The 20044-nt window shown below is 41.2% G+C and overlaps 1 protein-coding gene across 8 annotated transcripts in view; it reads left to right on the forward strand.

The window, feature by feature from the left end:
* Window positions 1-20044, forward strand: part of dnah14 (dynein axonemal heavy chain 14) — a 362578-nt gene that overhangs the window by 88097 nt on the left and 254437 nt on the right. For 7 of the 8 annotated variants that reach the window (XM_062972594.1, XM_062972581.1, XM_062972591.1 and 4 more), the window contains 2 exons: window positions 9775-9947; window positions 14067-14411. In XM_062972594.1, the coding sequence (XP_062828664.1) occupies window positions 9775-9947; window positions 14067-14411 (518 nt within the window). Of the gene's footprint in view, window positions 1-9774; window positions 9948-14066; window positions 14412-20044 lie in introns of those variants that run through there. The other variant, XM_062972608.1, reaches the window with a different exon arrangement.

Raw genomic sequence — 20044 nt, forward strand, 5'->3', positions numbered from 1 at the left:
CCTAAAATATATGATAGTCGCAATACAGGCTACAATAGCCCGAGGGTGGAGAGGCAATAAAAGATGAGATGTGAAAACTTGGTGGTCTTATCTCTCAGAATACATAATCAATGATTTCATTAATCAAAGGAAAAACAAGTATAGTAAAGGGTAAAGGTTTCCCCTGACGTAAAGTCCAGTCGTGACCAACTTTGAGGGTTGGTGCTCATCTCCATTTCTAAGCCGAAGAGCCGGCGTTGTCCATAGACAAGGTCATGTGACCAGCATGACTGCATGGAGCGCCGTTCCTTTCCGCCGGAGCGGTACCTATTGATCTACTCACATTTGCATATTTTCGAACTGCTAGGTTGGCAGGAGCTGGGGCTAACAGCGGGCGCTAATTCTGCTCCCGGGATTTGAACCTGGGACCTTTTGGTCCGCAAGTATATAGTCATACAAAACAAGATTGGTCTAGGAAATGGTTTATTCTAACTGTCAAAACAGGTGGAGATGATAGGTATAGCATTTTGAACCAAGCTTTCCACACAGTTATATCGATGCAATAATATCATTTGGAATTGTTGTTCCAGGAGGGAGGGGAGAAATGTGGGGGAGGGCATGGGTAAGGGGTTATACACATCTAAGAAATATATAAAGTGTAATTTAAGGAAAAGTGACTTTTGGAATAATGTATATCGAGTTAAGACTTGTATGGCAAAAGTTTGTTAATTGAATGGATCTATCAATAAAATATTTAAATTTTTAAAATTCAGAAATTAGTTGACAAATGGCAAATTAGTTGACAGAGCATTGGCACCTCTTGGACTATGTAATTACACGTGCTAGAGACCACTGCGATGTGCTTCTCACAAGAGCCATGACAGGTGCTGATGACTGCTGGACAGACCACAGGTTAATCCGATCCACGATGGCTATCAAGATCGTCCCCAAATGCAGACTCCGAGGAAGAAAAACAAGGCGTAAAATGAACACCCAAGCCCTTCAGGAGCCCTCCAAATGAGCCCTTCTCCAAACAACACTCAAAGATCATCTACCCACAGAACACCCCAAAAATGTTGAGGAACATTGGAACAAACTGACATCATCACAGTCTGCGAAGAAACCATAGGATATCAAACTAAGAAACATTAAGACTGGTTTGATGATAACGACAAAGAGATCCAACAGCTACTTGATAACAAAAGGAAAACCTTCCAAACATGGCAGAGAGACACCAACTGTGCTGCCAAGAAAAAGATCTATGCCAGTGCAAAAGCTGAGATCCAAAGAAGGACCAGAAAACTCAAGAACATCTGGTGGACAAAGAAGACTGAAGAAATCCAACACTTTGCAGATACCCATGACTCTCAGGGATTTTTCAAAGCCACAAAGATCATTTATGGACCAAGAAACCATGGCATACAGCCTCTACGCTCATCAGATGGAACCAAAATTCTGAAGGACAAAACATCAATTGCACTATGTTGGAAAGAGCACTACCAGAACCTGCTGAATCACAGCTCCAATGTGGCCAAAGAGACCCTCTCACCAATCCCACAACAACAAACCAGGGATGAGCTTGCAGCACTGCCTACCGTGTTTCCCCGAAAATAAGACAGTGTCTTATATTAATTTTTGCTCCCAAAGATGCTCTAGGTCTTATTTTCAGGGGATGTCTTATTTTTCCATGAAGAAGAATTCACATTTATTGTTGAACAAACAAATGAACATTTATTGTATACCGTACAGTAGTTGTCATCATAAACCAGCATGACCAGACAAACTGTGAATCCTATCAAGAATTTCTTGTTACTGCTAATATTTCCATGTACAACACTTTATGGTACGTACATTTACCGATTCTGCATGCTCTGGTGTTCAGTTTGTTGGGCATGCTTCCAAACAAAAACTTTGCTAGGTCTTACTTTCGGGGGAGGCCTTATATTTAGCAATTCAGCAAAACCTCTACTAGTTTTTATTTTCTGGGGATGTCTTATTTTAGGGGAAACAGGGTAGTTTGGAAGAAGTTAGCAATGCCATCAGCCAACAAAAAAAACAAAAAAACAAAGCCAGTGGACCTGATAGGATCCCTGCTGAAATCTTCAAAATGGGTGGACCTGAGCTGATACAACAACTCCACCAGCTCATTGAAAAGGTGTGGGTGACCGAGAAAATCCCAGCAGACTTCAAGGATGCCACCATCATCACCCTTTTCAAGAAAGGGGATAGAACAGACTGCAGGAACTATCGCAGTATCTCCCTTCTAACCTCCGCTGGAAAAATCCTTGCAAGAATCCTTACAAACCGCCTTCTCCCTATCTCAGAAGACACCCTCCCAGAATCCCAGAATAGCTTCCGTCCCTCCAGAGGAACAGTGGACATGATCTTCACTGCTCGACAGCTCCAAGAAAAATGCAGGGAACAAAACCATCCTTTATACATGGCATTTATTGACCTTGCAAAGGCATTCGACACAGTGAATCGCAGCGCTCTCTGGACCATCCTCCAAAAAATCGGGTGCCCTGACAAATTTGTGAACATCCTGCGACTCCTCCATGATGACATGATGGCAACAGTCTTGGACAGCAATGGCTCCCAAAGTGACCCATTTAAGGTGGAATCAGGTGTCAAGCAGGGATGTGTTATTACCCCTACCTTATTTTCCATCTTCATCGCTATGATACTTCTCCTTGTTGATGGGAAGCTTCCCATCGGTGTGGAAATCATCTATCAGACAGATGGCAAGCTATTTAACTTCAGCAGACTAAGAGACAAAACCAAGGTCACTACAACATCTGTTATAGAACTCCAGTATGCTGATGACAATGTAGTCTGTGCCTACAAGAAGACCTACAAGCCATTCTAAACACCTTCGTAGAAGCATACGAGAAGCTCGGCCTCTCACTGAACATCGGGAAAACCAAAGTGCTCTTCCAACAGTCACCATCTAATCCCTTTGCAATGCCAGGAATACAGCTTAATGGTGTAACATTAGAAAACGTTGACCATTTCCGCTACCTTGGCAGCCACCTCTCTACAAAAGTCAACATTGACACTGAAATACAACACCGCCTGAGCTCTGCGAGCGCAGCATTTTTCAGAATGAAGCAGAGAGTGTTTGATGATCGGGACATCCATAGAGATACCAAGGTGCTTGTTTATAAAGCCACTAGCTGTGCCCGGCCACGCGTTGCTGTGGCGAAGTCTGGTGGTATGGGAAATAAAGTATTGAGGAATTGGTGGTAGTTAAGGTAAAGAGTAAACATTTTCCCCTGACATTAAGTCCAGTCGTGTCCGACTTTGGGGGTTAGTGGTTATCTCTATTTGTAAGCTTGAAGAGCTGGCGTTGTCCGTAGACTCCTCCAAGGTCATGTGGTATGACTGCATGGAGTACCGTAACCTTTCCGCTGGAGTGGTACCTATTCATCTACTCTCATTTGAATGTTTTTGAACTTTAGGGTTGGGAGAAGTTGGGGCTAACAGTGGGGGCTCTGTCTGTTCCTCGAATTCAAACCTGCAACCTTTCGGTCCAGAAGTTTAGCAGCTCAGCGCTTTAACACGCTGCACCATCAGGGGTATTATTTTCGTAAGGTTGTGAATATACAATATTTTTGATTGTTTTTGTCTGTTGGAGGGAAGTATGAATGCTGCAATTAGGAAAAATGATTAGCATGTAATGACCTTGTAGCTTTAAAGCCTGGCTGTTTCCTCCCTGAGTGAATTTTTTGTTGGGAGGTGTTAGCTGGCCGTGATTGTTTCCTCTCTGGAATTTCCTTGTTTTCAGAGTGGTGTTGTGTGTGATATTTTATGTGCTTCTACTGTCTGTGACCCTCAGAAAACAGAGGATTTTCCAGACTTTGGCGATGGGAATACTTTGTTGGGAGGTGTTAGCTGGCCCTGATTGTTTCCTGTCTGGAATTCCCGTTTTCAGAGTGGTGTTGTTTATTTAGTGTTGTGATTGTAGAGATTATATTGTTGTGTATTACTGCACCACAGTAATTATTTCATCTTACAGTAGAATCTCAGTTATCCAACATTTGGTAATGCAATGTTCTGGATTATCCAATGTAGTCTGCGTTTTAGTAGTCAATTTTTGTGTATTCAGTGTTTTAAATTGTGATACTTTTTCTGTCAAATTTGTTGTATAACATGATGTTTTGGTGGTTAATTTGTATAATGATTCCCTAATTTGATGTTTAATTGGGATTTCCTGAATCCGTTCTTATTATCCAACATATTCAGTTATGCAATGTTGTGCTGGGATGTTTATGTTGGATAAGTGAGATTCTACTGTATATTTATAATTTTGCAAGGAAGGCGTTTGCGCCATCCCCCGGGCCCTGGAAAAGGGTAAATAAGAGAAGAGGAGAAGGCGCTCTGTACGTGCTCAGGGGCCAGGCGGGAGGCGTGGCGGGGTGAGGTCTGCCCTTCCCCTTTGCCCCTCAATCCCGGCCCTTCCCCTCCTACCGGAGGTGGCGCCGGTGTGGTGGTGGGTTGTAGGCCAGGCAAGAGCGGGCTCCAGTGGAGGCGCAGGCCTGGGGCGTCGCGGCTTCCTCCCCGCCTCCGCGCTTCCCGATGCCGGCCTCCATGTTCTTCCCGCGGAGGACAGGAGGAGGCCTGAGCAGCGGCGAGGAGGAGGAGGGGAACCGGGCCAGGAAGGCGGGCAACGTGGTGCTCGTCCGCCGCTGCAGGCCCGAGAGGAAGAGAAAGGGGTGGGAAAGGCTGCCCCTCCACACAGAGGGAGAGAGGCAGGACTCGCTTTCCCAGAAGTGCCTGGCGCGGCAATGACAGTGTTGGCGCCAAAAACCAGGAAGGTCCCGAGGGAGGGACCTTTTTGTTTTCCAGGCGAGAGGTGAGGGCAGGGAAGGGTCGGCTTAGGCCCTCCGGGTGTTTTGGAGTAGAACTCCCGATTCGAGGATGGGGAGCTCAGCCTCGTGAGGCGGAGATGTGCCTTCTCCTGCAGAGTCCCTGGCTTCGGCGGTGGAGGAGGTGCAAGAGAGGGAGGGAGGGGAACGGTTCTGTGTGTGTGCGCGCGCGCGGAAAGAGTTGGGAGGACTGTGTTTCTGCGCGTGCACAGATTGCCTGTTGTGTTTTTTTGGTGTTGTGATTGTGTTTTTTGTTTGATTATGTTGTATCTTACTGGAGGCGGGGATGATGGATTGCGTTGCCAATTTTAGAGTTTGGGGGAGCTGTAGATTTGTTGTTTTGTCCATCGCCGTGATGCCATCACTCTTTTATATATATAGATTGTCCTCCCAACCCTGCTCTACGCCTGCGAAACGTGGACAGTCTATAGACATCACACCAAACTCCTGGAGCATTTCCATCAGTGTTGCCTCAGAAAAATCCTGCAAATCTCTTGGGAAGACAGGCGGACAAATGTCTGTGTGCTGAAAGAAGCAAAGACCACCAGCATTGAAGCGATGCTCCTATGCTATCAACTCCGCTGGACTGGCCACATTGTTGAATGCCCAATCACCATCTCTCAAAGCAGTTGCTCTACTCCAAACTCAAGAACGGGAAACGTAATATTGGTGGGCAGGAAAAGAGATTTAAAGATGGGCTTAAAGCCAACCTTAAAAAACTGTGGCATAGACACTGAGAACTGGCAAGCCCTGGCCCTTGAGCGCTCTAATTGGAGGTCAGCTGTGACCAGCAGTGCTGCGGAGTTCAAAGAGGCACGAATGGAGGGCTTAAGGGAGAAACGTGCCAAGAGGAAGGAGCGTCAAGCCAATCCTGACCGGGACCGCCTTCCACCTGGAAACCAATGTCCTCACTGCGGGAGAACATGCAGATCAAGAATAGGTCTCTTCAGCCATCTATGGACACACCCCCAAGGTGGAAGACAATCATCCTCGAACTATGAGGGATCGCCTAAGTAAGTAAGTAAGTAAGACAGATGGCAAGGCCCCTCTATTCAGTGGCACAGGGAAAAGAAGATGGGTTGAGTCTGTGTTGTCGTCCCATTGCCCCCCTCTTTCTCCTTGGTTAGCAAAGGTGCCTGTTGATGTTCAGGATCTCTCCATAGCTCTTTGGTCATCTGTGGAGGGTGTTGGCAAGGTCAGCCAAGGTAAGGTGATGGTCAAGTGCAACTGAAACAGTTTCTGAAGTATGATTAAGATGACGATTTTACCACAGATATTGCATGTTGTCTGAACTATCTCACAATCAATAATATTTTTGGGAAAAAATATACCATATGCTGGTCTTTACCATCTCATTTTTCCTCAAAAGCATGCAACTGCTATTTTCAGAAGGTGGATTTAATTTTCCATGCTTGAGTTCATATCATGAAGCATATTTTCTGACTCATATAAATTAATAGCAAATATAATTTAATTCAAATATTCCTTACACAATTTTGGAATCAATTTGAAGATGATAGTGCATGCACTATCCTACCTTTGTACCAAGTTCGGAAACTCCAGCTGGTTCAAAATACGACAGCCAGATTGGTTATGGGAACATCCAGGAGTGAGCATATTATACCTATCCTAAAGTCACTCCACTGGCTGCAAATTAGTTTCCAGGCAAAGTACAAGGCGTTGGTTTTGACCTTTAAAACCCTACATGGTTTGTGTCCAGGTTAATTAAGGATCGCTGTCATACCCCAGCCACCTTTGGTTTCTGAACCTGATTCAGAAATGAACTTTGACCAGGATGAAGCTTATTCTGACTTTTTGCTTAGTCCGCAGAGCTCCTTTCAATTACAGCTGCCGGCTGTTGATAGTTCAGATGCTTCCTTAATTGGGAGAGATACTGGAAATATTATTCCCATGGCTGAACCAGATGTTCTGAGTTCCCCAGAGAATGTGCCCTTCAACAGAAGGGAGTTTCTGCATTGCCAGAGATCAGAAAAACAAGGGCTCCGAAGGAGTAACCGCTTGGCATCTCGAGGGGATTATGGATAAGAAGATTCCCTTGGGAACCTCTGGGGAGTTTGGCTTCCCTTCGTTATGATCTGATCTAAGTTCCATAAAAGTGTCTTGCACTGTGAACACTTTGCGGTGTCAACGTGGCTATTTCCTGAGAACAGTTCACCGACTCTAGCTCCTGATTTTACCAAGCCAAGTTTCCTGTTCCTGGCGGTCAACCCAAGATGTGACTCCCGAGTAGACCCGGAGTGAATCCTCTTTCTTGCCTTGTTCCTGAATCTAGTTTGGTCTTAGCTTCGTCTCGTTCCTGCATTGATATCAAAGATTTTCTTGTGACTTTGGACTTCATTATTCAGTCTTGCTTCCTTGTTGTTCCCCGCTCAAGAACTTTCCAACAGTTTTGAGCGTGTTTCGGTTTCTGGACTTTGGACAATAATATTGGACATTTCTCTTCAACTCTTTGGACTAATTCATACCTTTTCACAAAGGACTATTATCCATTCATCCTTTCCACTTATTCATTCCTGAATTTATAATTGTTTTAATAAAGATATCATATGATTATTGGTCTCTGTCTGGTTTCCAGTGCTCATGCTGCCTTGGGGTGCAATAATTGCCTTCTGTCATACAATCTGCCCCACACACTTAGGTCCTCTGGGAGGAGTCTTCTCCAACCAGCCAGAACCCAACCAGTAACCACCACCCAGAGGACCTTTTCATTGGCCGCCCAAGATTGTGGAGAACTTGCTGGTAGAGGTCCAACAGTTGATCAACTGTTGGAATTTAAAAACCATGTAAAGACCTATCCCTTCTGGCAGCCAGTCTTTAAGCATGAATTTTAAATGTGTGCCTTATGTTTAAGCTCTGCTTTGTGTATTTTAATATGGATTTTATAGAAATATGCTTTAATATGTAGTTTTTATAGAAATACATTTTAATGTGTGGATTTGTACTATTACAGTGTTTATTTGTTTTAATTATTCTGAAACCTACCTCAAGCCACGAGGAGAGGCGGGTAATTAATAATAATAATAATAATAATAATAATAATAATAATAATAATAATAAATTGGGTGCCATGCCAAAAGATCTCAGCCGGCATTTGGAAACAATAGACATTGACAAAATTATAATCTGCCAACTGCAAAAGACCACCTTACTGGGATCTGCACGCATCATCCAAAAATACATCACACAGTCCTAGACACTTGGGGAGTGTTCGACTTGTGATTTTGTGATACGAAATCCAGCATATCTATCTTGTTTGCTGTGTCATACTATAATATAATAATAAATAAATAAATACCCCAAAGGAACTCAGGGCAGATTCCAACAAACAACAGCATACATTCAATGCCTTCATAAAACAGATAGATATTGGCATAAAATCCCAACAAGATCCCACATATGAAACAGCGTTAAAAACTAACATCAAATTAAACCTAATAACAGTGAATTGAACATAACATCAATAAATTAAACAAATAAAGTCAGACAGAATCAGACAAGAAGTGACATAAAATCTAAATAAACGTTCACAGTAATTTAAAAAAAAACTGAAGTTCAACACAGTTGTTGGGTTGGATTATGTAGCCTATGGTGGTAAATTAATAAAATTATTATTATTCACTTAATAAAAAATATTTTTAAAAATATTATTTTAAAATTATTATTAATTTCCTTGGAAACTCTTGTAGGGTGAACTCTCTTAGGTTTTGTTCATTAAACGACAAAATGGAAGTGCCCACTCCTATTTTCTGATAGGACAGCATACAGTAACTTGTCATTTACAACTTCACCCATGTAATCATGGTAAATGACATCTATGGGACAATCTTTTAACTAGAAGGAGTGTAGTGATTGTGGGATTTATACTTGGATCCATTTCTTAGTCCAAAGATTTTTGTCTTTTTAAAATATTATAGTCTACTTTTCAGTTGTCTGTAGGATCACTGCAGCAATTGCAATACTTTTTGTTGCCTGTATCTTACTTCTTAAGCGATCCCTCGTAATTCGTGGATGATGGTTTTCCGTCTCTGTTGTATTTTTCTTGGAAGACGCCTGTGCGTGATTTTTTTTAATGTGTGGAGGTCGGTGCACGGCCGGTCAACACACAGTCTTCACAGAGTGAGGTCCCAGCCGTGGGGTGATTAACACAACGAGAGTGGCTTCTCAGTCTGTTGCAGCCTTCTTCCGCCTTCACAGCCGTTGTAACATGTACTATGTTATCCTCTGCCTGCTCCGCCGTTGAGATCTTAGGGTCTTCGGATTGTTCTTGGTCTGGATCCTCCCCTGTGGCCACTCCTGGGAGTGCATGACTCCGGTGGTTGTGCCCGCAGGTTCATTGGAACACGCAAGCCCCCTCACCATTACCATTGAATTTAAGTGTCTCAACCATCCCTTCTGTGTAAGAAGCATTAATCACATCCTCAGAGATACTGGAACCAGTAAATCTAATTTTTAATTTTTTGTTGGAAGCCACTAATTTTGACGTTAATGCAGTTATCAAAATCAATTGCATTATCCTTTGCAGTTTAATCAAATGGATTACTCTCCTAGTCAAAATATATACAAAGTGTTAGCTTGATCTAAGTCCCTCCAGGGAGATAAGACGAAATATAAATAAAGTTTTATTATTATTATTATGTATAGTCATCATTATGCCTTTAAAAATGGAAAATTCAACTAAATGCTTGCTTGTGGGATGTGATGTAAGTGCGTTCTGTTGTTACTTCTTTTTGGTTGGATATGTTATTTTGTACTAGAAAAATCTCTGGTATTTGTTCTTTAAATTATATTTCTGTGATGTAGAATTTAACTGATTCAATACCTGTACAATACTGTACGTTTTAGCACTTATGGTATTTTGAATGCTGCACAATTTCTGAGTTTATAAATATTTTTATTTATCTCTCACTAGACCAGATTGTGCCATTTTCTCAAGATCCTCAACTATCAATCTTTGTTAATCAGTCTTTAAATAAAGGAATGCAGTCATATGAGACTTACATTGATCCTGAACCAGAAGATTATGTGGCAACATGGCCACATTGTGATCTCATTCTGGGAACAGATCCAGATTATGAAAATAAAGTAGGTTTTGAAAGTAAAATTATGTAATTATCATCTTTGGGGAACTGAAATAATATTTTAGTGAAATTTTATTTCAGCCATGAACTTATCTGCATGTATTGTACAATTATGTATGTTCTCTGGATGGCTGGAGGAGCAATCTGTAAGTTCATAGGCTATCCCTTGTGCCAGCAAACTGAGGCAGGAATCAGAAATTCTTTTCAGGTTTGATCATTTCCTCTTCTCTACCTACCTTTATTTGTTAATTTCCTGCATTTGTCAGCTCATTTAAGTTTCTCTCTCTTCTTTTCTGTAATTTTCCTACTCCAAGTTTCTCAAACTGCTAAGCTACCTGTTGAAGGCAGCAAATCATACAGAAGGGATAAAGAATAGGGCCCATCTATAAGAGCCACAAAATCTGAGGCTGATCTGGATGGCAGTATGCCAGGGGTGGCTATGCTAGTTCCTGTTTCGATCCTGCCGTGTTGATATGGAGTCCAATTGTCCTTGCTTTTGCTGGGTTTTGTTTTGTTTTTGTTTTTTGTTTTTTTGACACTGTGACAGCAAACCCTTAAAGAGCTGGTGGGCCATTGCTGTGTTCCTTTGCTGATGTTAGCAAAAGTGCCTCGCAATGGCCACCAGCTCTCTAGAGCTCCACACTTTGCCCATTCATTTATGCCCCACCCTTCCAGACAATTTGTGTAATCCTGTAAGTCCAAAATCTATTTATTTATTTATTTATATCATTTTTACCCCGCCTTTCTCCCCGGGGGGACTCAAGGCAGCAAAATCTCATGAGATGGGATTTCGCGTTAAATACTTCCTCAGATTTACAAGTGATATCCCTTTAAACACTTTAAATATTAATAAAAAAGGGAAACATACATTTTGCATTACCTAGTCTTTCCCTGTTTTGGGTATTCTACAAAGGAGAGGGCTACTTTTCATTGTCAAACTTGTACGTGCTGCTTGTTTTGCAAAGTGATGATTTCAATTAATAAAGATGGAAAAATTCATTTTTCAATTAAAATCCTTTCTCTGGTTTGTGTATTCTGCAAGGGAGAGGCCTATTTCTCATTGCCAAATGAGCCCAGGCTGTGGTTTGCAGCAGTTTGGTTCCAACAAATTGCTTCAGTGCTTGCAAAACAACAAAAGAAAGTTAGCAAATAATATGGAAGTCCTAATCAAGAAGGAAATTCCACGATTTGTCTAGAATTAGCAGTAAAATTACAGTTTCATTTGTTTCTTTTTTTAAAAAAATGCATACAGGGCAAAAGAAAGCAGTAATGGCTTTGCAATGCCAATCTCTGTGATTGCTGGAATTAAAATGACTTGCACTATGGCCATGAGAAAGTGATACCCCCAAGGTTCTCACAATCACACATCTCACTACTGGAGCATTTTTGGATTTACTACAAATCTGAAAACATTTGAACACAGAATCAAAGTGCATTCAGCTGCCAAAAAAACGGGTTTCCTGGGTTATTTTTAAAGAATTGGTTACAGATGAATTGAGCATTGGTTTGGGATGAATATAGGACAACTTTGTGAGGTGGTAAGTGTTTCTTTTCATGGTTGGAGAGACTTCAACATTATGAGTCTCATGAGATAATGTCCTGAGTCAGCACAGGGGGCTTTTGCATCATGTAGTGCTTCAAGTAGTTTTTCAGGATAGGGCAACCACAGCTCTTGAAGTAGCTTGGATATATCCCACATGTGCATGAGTTTCTCTTACAGCAGTCAAGAGCAGAGGTGTTAAACTTGCCGTCCAGATGTTTTGGACTTCAACTCCCAGAAACCTTAGTCAACTTGTCCAGTGGTCAGGACTTCTGGAAGCTGAAGTCCAAAACACCCAGAGAGCCAAAGGTTTGACATCACTGGTCTAGAGCAGGCCTGCACAACTTGCTGCCCTCCAAGTGTTTGGGCCTCCAACTCTTGGAAGCCCTAGCTAGCTGCTGTATCAAGTCCAAAATATCTTGAGGGCTTCAGGTTGTGCAGATCTGGTCTAAAGGATGAAAGGTGGGGATTAAAGCCAAGGATGGCTGCAAATAAATTTAAAACACTTGAGCACATCTTAACCCCCTCCCCACTGAAGTACAACATACTCTCTTTTTCTTGTCTACAACTACTCATTTAAATTTCATCTGAGTTCTGGATAGAGTTAGGTAAGCCTTTTTAACAAACTGAAGGGGGAAGAATGGAGTTTACCGTCAAAACTGAAAAGACATTTGGAGTCTTACCTCAATCTGCTGCCATGAGGGAATAACCCACAGGTACATGGGTTGTTCTTCCAGTCATTTAAGAATGAACATACATGGTAAGTTTGAATCTCTGGATATTCTGTCATTTTGGAAGCAGTACTGAAGTTATGTTAAATGGAAAAGGGTTGGGCCTTACAAAGCAAAAGGAAAAGATAGTACTGTGGGCAGATACTTAAGGATTTTATGGAAATAAGAGAATGGGTATAGTTAATTAGTAGAGGACATTGGCTTTTTATGCACAGTCCCAAGCTCAGTCCCTGATATTTTCAAGTAGGTTTTGAGAACAACTTTTCCTAAAGCTCTGGAAAGCTATCATAGTAGAAATAACTAAGTGCACATCTACACTAACACTACAATGCAGCTTGGAACAGGTTTGGAACAGGTTTTGCTGCGAGGGTGACATTAACGAATCTGGAACTTGTTTGCAGCCAGATGGGTGGTTACAGTAATCATGGAACCTGCCTTAACCTGCTCTGTGGGGTGTTTTTGTTTGTTGATTTGTTTGTTTCCAGGCGAGATGCACACCAGTGCACCAGATATATAGGAAGTGGGGGGGGGGGGGAGAGAAAAGTGACAGATAGGAGAGGAGGTAAACAATTACTTCTCTCGGGAGGTCAATTAACCCCCTACTAGCCAGCCATGCCTTTGGTACTTGCCTCGCCCCCTCATTCAGAATTAATTCTGAATTTTGTGGAAATTTTTCACCCTAGGATCTGGGCTACACTGGGATTTTCTGCAGTGCATTAACAACTTGAATTCAGACTTTCCTGCAACTTTCTTTAATGTGCTGTATAACCTCAAATGTGCACTGCATTGGAGGTGTGCATTTTGCTGTAATCAAATTAGCTACAGATTTTACCACTTTGAGTTAGGACTGCACTGTAAGAAACATTCCTGTATACTAAAAAAGAGATTGTAGATATTGTGGTAGTATTCCATAGAACATCACATGAGTATAATATATATAATGAACAATTATATTCAGCATTCTTTAGTTCATAGAAGCTAACTTTCATTAGGTTATTTTATTTAAGGTTGTGTGTATGTGTGTGGAGGGGTGTGGATAATTTCTGGCAATTCTTATATTTTTAAATTATTAATTCAAAAGAGGGAGTTATACTCAGCACAAGATGCTACTTTTTATAAGTTTGAAATATATTTTAAATAGGTTTATGGGGTCCTAATCAGTAGCACCAATTGATGTTTTTGTGGTATTAAGACTTAATAAAACAAAAATTAAAATGAGTTAAATTATAATACACTAACACCCATGCTTGATTCCCCCTTTTGTGTTTCCCATGTCTATATAATTGTGATTGGGTTGTGCTAACAGTGAGAGAAATAAGGTCGAACACTGTGAAAGCCACCCACTGCATGACTATCAGCCTCCTCCCACCAGACTCAAATCAAGGAAGGGCTTCATGAGAACCACCACTCCTCTTGATGTTCCCCCAGGAACAGCAAGAATGTCCCTCTGGGCAGCTAAACCAGGCAATCCCAATTGGATGGTCCCCCATGAAGGTCTTCCTCCAGGGGCAAACCAAGAATGGGCAGCTTGGAAGTCCCTAAACAGACTGAGAAGCGGAGTGGGCAGATCAAAAGACAACCTGGCAAGATGGCACTACCTGGAGGAATCCTCCACCTTGTGTTACTGTGGAGCAGAACAAACAACTCCTCATATGTATGCTTGCCCACAATGTCCAGCCTCATGCACAGAGGAAGAGTTGTTCAAAGCTACGGACAATGCGATTGCTGTAGCCCATTTTTGGTCTAAAACTATTTTGCTGTTTGTGATTCCTTTATTTTATCGCTTTTAAACTTATTTATTATGCAATGCTTTTGACACAAAATAAATAAATAAACAATTTTAATTGTGCAGGTTCTGAGCCTTCTCTCTCTTCAGAGTTCTTCACTGGGCCAAGTTGAATGTTACAGCAGAAATTATATGGAATTTTGCAGTATGGTAGATAAAGCAAAAAATACAAGTGAGAAGATATCGCTAAAAAGAGAGTTGTGTACAGATGAGTTCAGAAACATTTTGGAAAACTATACAATTGATATCAAGGAGATTGTGTGCATGATTGTTGAAAGACGGATATCTATGTTTAAAGTCAAAAGTTCCAACTATCAGGAGGATTGTCTGCCATATTTCGAGGTTCTGCTTAATAAAATTCATGTTTCCTTCTATGCAGCTATGGAAGCAAAGAATACACATCTTGTAGAAGTAAGTACATCCATTTTGAAATTAATTTATAAAGTTTATATTCTGCCTATCAACTTCAAAATTGTGTAAGTTTTTTCTGTGACAATGATTTAAGAAAAAGACATTATATGGGAAACAATAAATAATTGCTACCATTACTAGGAAACAAAATGCTGCTTAAAAGATAAGTACTAAAATATATAGATAGATACTGCTATCTTTAGAACTGATGGGACATGCACTGCATTCAATATTTTAAGACATTATTCAGGATAAAGTAAGCAAAAGGAAATGTTGATGGTAATAGCATTTCTACTTATAATTTCCTAATTGTAAGCACAATGAGGCTAAGCTATTGGATAACAGAAGCAGGGAAGTGCCCGGGCTGTGGCACAGGCGGGAGAGCAAGCCAGCTGCAATTAACTGCAATGAATCACTCTGACCAGGAGGTCATGAGTTCGAGGCACACTCGGAGCCTATGTTTGTTTGTCTTTGTTCTATGTTAAAAGGCATTGAATGTTTGCCTATATGTGTAATGTGATCCACCCTGAGTCCCCTTCGGGGTGAGAAGGGCGGAATATAAATGTTGAAGTGGGAATGATTTTATATAGAGTTGTTTAAATGTAATTGAGTTATAGTGTTGCAATGTGAGCTGGAGATTGCATCATGCACTGCCTGCTGTCCACTATGTGAGTGTGTAAAGAGTTAACTGTGTATTGCATCAGACAGCAGAGATGGTTATAAATAGCTCCTTGTGTTATCTGTTCGCTCTGTGCTCTCTGCCTCTCTGCACTCTGTATGTGTATATCGTCTTGAGAGTTTTCCGTTTGTTAGTAAACCTTTTGTAGATAGCCAAACAGGCTTCAGCCTCTTTATTGGTGCCAGTGATTCTTCGTTGATCTTCCGCTGCATGTGTGTTTATTCAAACTGCGTGCTCTGACAATAAATGCTGTAAATAAATAAATAAATATGTGAAACTAGCAAAGGATCTCTCAGAGAAAATAACAAAGAGACTCGACCAGCTATTTAGTGAGTATAGGACAAATAAAAATGGCACAACCGTATGCAAGCCAAAAGGACATTTAGCTGCTGACATGGTTGGATATGAAAGTCAACTCCCAAGACACACAAGACATATAATAGGATCATGGAATGTGAGGTGTTTGAATCAAGCAAAACAAGAAATCATAAAACAAAAAACAATGTATTAACATATCAGTATGAGAAGCTACAGTGGACCAGAATTGAAACATTTCAACCAGATAAATACACTGTGGAAATAAAAATTTTAAGAAAGAGTGGGGGTGGCATTAATAGTGAGACAAGATGTACCCTGTTTCCCAGAAAATAAGACATCCCCTGAAAATGAGACCTAGCACATCTTTGGGAGCAAAAAGTAATATAAGACACTCTTATTTTTTGGGAACATGTTAATAAAAGTGTTTATAATCCATATTTATGCTCCAACAAAAGATGCAAAAGAAGAAGAAATCAAAAGAGTCTATGCTAGCATTGAGGAATAAAAGTGACCGCACTAAAAATATTCTGGAATTGATATTTAGAACATAGGATCAGTAAATGAAGTAGGAGAGTGACCTACTAAATTTTATAAGGCAACAATTTATTCGTTGTTGAGTAATCAGTTTTTATGTAGTGGAACAGATGATCGAATATTATAACTGGAAGAAGATGGAGAAGCCCCATTTAATCTACAAAATCAAGACCATGAGTAGATTGTGGCACAGACTATGAATTATTAATACATATAAAATCACAATTGAGAAAAATAATAAAGCTAGACTTACAACATACTCATATAATTTAAATGCAGTGTGACAGATGTGTACTACTAGGTCTAATTAATGAATACTCAAAAGAATCATGGAGCAAAACCAGGGACTTTATCAGGGGAAAAATTAAAAGGAAAATTTGTAGCCAAAAAGAAAAAAGCATTGGATAATTCATTAAAATCTTGAAATGCTTCAGACAAGAAGCAAAAAACAACAACAAAAACCCAAAAAAACAAAACAAAACAAAATTGACAAAAATGAGGTCAGAGTTCTAAACAGAACTATTCAATGACTTGTATATAGGAAATAAGAACTGCTTTAATAATAAATATAATAATAAATAAGGCAACAAATAAGACAGAAAAAGAGACGCCTTTCATAAGATTTGAGAAATGAAAGGGAAATATGAAGCAAGAGCAGGTATGCTATACGACCAACTAGAGAATACAGTAGATGATCAGGACAAATAGAATAATTATTTTGAAGAGCTATATTAAAGATTAAAGGACAACCAATTCCAGGAAACAACCTTTTGATGATAAACCCATAATTAGAAAATGAAATTCAAAAAGCTCCCAAAGCTCTAGGAAGATTAAAAAAAAACAAACCACAAATAGATGTCAAACAAACAGATTTTACAGTGTAGACTTTTGCCATATATGGACTGACAAATGTCACATGTTGAAGCCAATTTGACAAGAAAAAAAACACATTTAACTATCTGGTGTTATTTTCGGGGTACTTCCCAGAATAGCAATTGCTTAACATTTTGGTAGCTCAGAGGAGGGATATATAGGATCAGGGTACTAGATACTGTTATTTTTCAGGTTAGTGAATCATGATAGAGGTAATTCAATACTGAAAAATGACAGAGAAATAGAAAATCCAATACCTGATTGGGCAGATTAATCTAACAACTGGGATACAGAAGCAGCATTCTAAGAAGGTAATAGTCTCAACATACCGGGGTTGTTGTGTGTTTTCCGGGTTGTATCGCCATGGTCCAGAAGTATTCTCTCCTGACGTTTCGCCCACATCTATGACAGGCATCCTCAGAGGTTGTGAGGTATGGAGAAACTAAGCATGGAAGGTTTATATATCCGTGGAAGTTCCTGGGTGGGGGGAAAGAACTCTTGTCTGTTGGAGGCCAGTGTGAATCATCTTGATTAGCATTATATGTCCTTCCCAGGCTCACATCCAGGCCTGGGGAAATCCTTTGTTCAAAGTCGTTAGCTGCCCCTGATTGATTCATGTCTGGAGTTCTTCTGTTTTCAGAGTGTTGCTCCTTATTTACTGTTCTGATTTTGGAGTTTTTTTAATACTGGTAGCCAGATTTTGTTCATTTCATGGTTTCCTCCTTTCTGTTGAAATTGTCCACATGCTTGTGGATTTCAATGGCTTCTCTGTGTAGTCTGACATGATAGTTGTTGAAGTGGTCGAGCATTTCTGTATTCTCAAATAACATACTATGTCCAGGTTGGTTCATCAAGTGCTCTGCTTTGGCTGATTTCTCTGGTTGAGTTAGTCTGCAGTGCCTTTCATGTTCTTTGACTCGTGTTTGGGCGCTATGTTTGGTGGTCCCTATGTAGATTTGTCCACAGCTGCATGGGATACGGTAGACTCATGCAGATGTGAGGTTGGAGCCATATAGAATGCACACTTAGCAGGTGAATCATAGTCCTCGTGATAAGACTTTGACTAATCTAGCCCTTTCTTTAGAAGTGACTCAAGTTGCTCCTGACACGGAAAAAAAAATCTAGCCCTTTGATAATTGTCTAACGAATCTAGTGCCTGACATGAAGTCTTTCTAATACTGTGTTTATGGCTTCTGTTGCTTTATTCTTTGGCTACCTAATCAGGTGCTGGATTTTCTGTTTGCCTGCCATTGTCCACATTACTCTTTTGCTCTTTGTGTGTCCAAATTGAATCCTGAGATATTTCTGTTTTATATATATACTAGCTGTGCCCGGCCACGCGTTGCTGTGGCAAAGTCTGGTGGTATGGGAAATAAAGTATTGAGGAATTGGTGGTAGTTAAAGTAAAGGGTAAAGGTTTACCCCTGACGTTAAGTCCAGTCGTGTCCGACTCTGGGGGCCATTCTAAGCTGAAGAGCCGGCATTGCCCGTAGACTCCTCCAAGGTCATGTGGGATGACTGCATGGAGCGGCGTTACCTTCCCGACGGAGCAGTACCTATTGATGCACTCACATTTGCATGTTTTCGAACTTCTGGGTTGGCAGAAGCTGGGGATAACAGTGGGGGCTTTCTCCGCTCCCCCAATTCAAACTTGCGGCTTTTTGGTCCAGAAGTTCAGCAGCTCAGCGCTTTAACACGCTGCGCCATCAGGGGATATTATTTCCTAAAGGTTGTGAATATACAATATTTCTGATTGTTTTTTTTTTGTCTGTTGGAGGCAAGTATGAATGCTGCAATTAGGAAAAATGATTAGGATGTAATGGCCTTGCAGATTTAAAGCCTATCTGTTTCCTCCCCGAGTAAATTTTTTGTTGGGAGGTGTTAGCTGGCCCTGATTGTTTCCTGTTTGGAATTCCCTTGTTTTCAGAGTGGTGTTCTTTGCGATATTTTATGTGCTTCTACTGTCTGTGGCCCTGAGAAAACAGAGGATTTGCCAGACTTTGATGATGGGAATATTTTGTTGGGAGGTGTTAGCTGGCCCTGATAGTTTCCTGTGTGGAATTCCCCTGTTTTCAGAGTGTTGTTCTTTATTTAGTGTTCTGATTTTAGAGATTGCATTGTTCTGTTTTATTATACCACATTAATTTTTATATACAGTAGAGTCTCACTTATCTAACATAAAGGGGCCGGCAGAATGTTGGATAAGTGAATATGTTGGATAATAAGCCCTAGGCCCATTCCAACTGGGTGTGACTCAGCAACCTCCAAGCAGGGAGAAGCTATAAAGGCTGAGTTGCACCAGGCCTGGGAAGGCTTCAGTCTGCTGCAGCTTTTCTACAAGAGGCCTGAGGATTCCATTTGTCTTCTGCTGTAGGCCTACTGCCCCACCCTTTCTCCCAGCGTTGGTGAGTGGACACAAGGAGGGAGGAAGACTTTCAAAACTTCTGATTTTATTTTTGAGATGGGATCCAACCAACTAAACCAGGACTTGTTGGACCTTTTGTTCTTAGAGTACGAGTGCCTTACTGAAAGTTTAAGCCGCCTTGGAGTGTTACTTAATCGATTAAGTGACACAAAATCACCAGAAAGAGCCTCTATGGACATATTGCAGGCAAATAAGTACTTACTAAACAATAGTCCAGCTGAGGTGTTCTTTGGGGGGGTAAGTTCCTTGCCAAGACCATCGCAGCCTCCGAGTCCACCATCATGGTCCCTGATACCCTCGGGGGAAGTTTTCCAGGAGGCGACAGTCCTGGAATGCTCATTTGGGGGAAATTGCCCTTTTGGGGCAAATCCTGATGACACCTGTCCCTGGTCAAACCAAAAATCTAGGAAGGCCATGGGGGCCATGGGAGCAGATCCGCCTCAGTGGATGGAAGCAGAGCCATTGGACATTTCTGCAATCCTACAAAAGAATCCAAGGACGATCACCGAGGCCCAAAAGCCGGAAGATCGCTGCAGACGTCGTTGTCTTCCCTTGTCTGAAAGACAAGCTCAGATCAAGGCCTTGGAAATGGCGCCCGGTGTGGGGATTGTTAAAAGGGAATTGACCTCCCTATGGCCAAGTCCCAAAGAGAAACAACACATGTGCAAACACCGTACGAGAAAGAGACGGAAGCACCATCTAGGGAAAGGCCCTACTTCCGGTGAGGACACCCCCAAAGTAACTGCTCTTGAGGGGAATCCACATGAAGCGGTTTCTGGTGGGAGCTCCTCCGGAGGAGATGTC

The sequence above is a fragment of the Anolis carolinensis genome, chromosome 1 (assembly GCF_035594765.1).
Source record: "Anolis carolinensis isolate JA03-04 chromosome 1, rAnoCar3.1.pri, whole genome shotgun sequence".
NCBI lineage: Eukaryota > Metazoa > Chordata > Lepidosauria > Squamata > Dactyloidae > Anolis > Anolis carolinensis.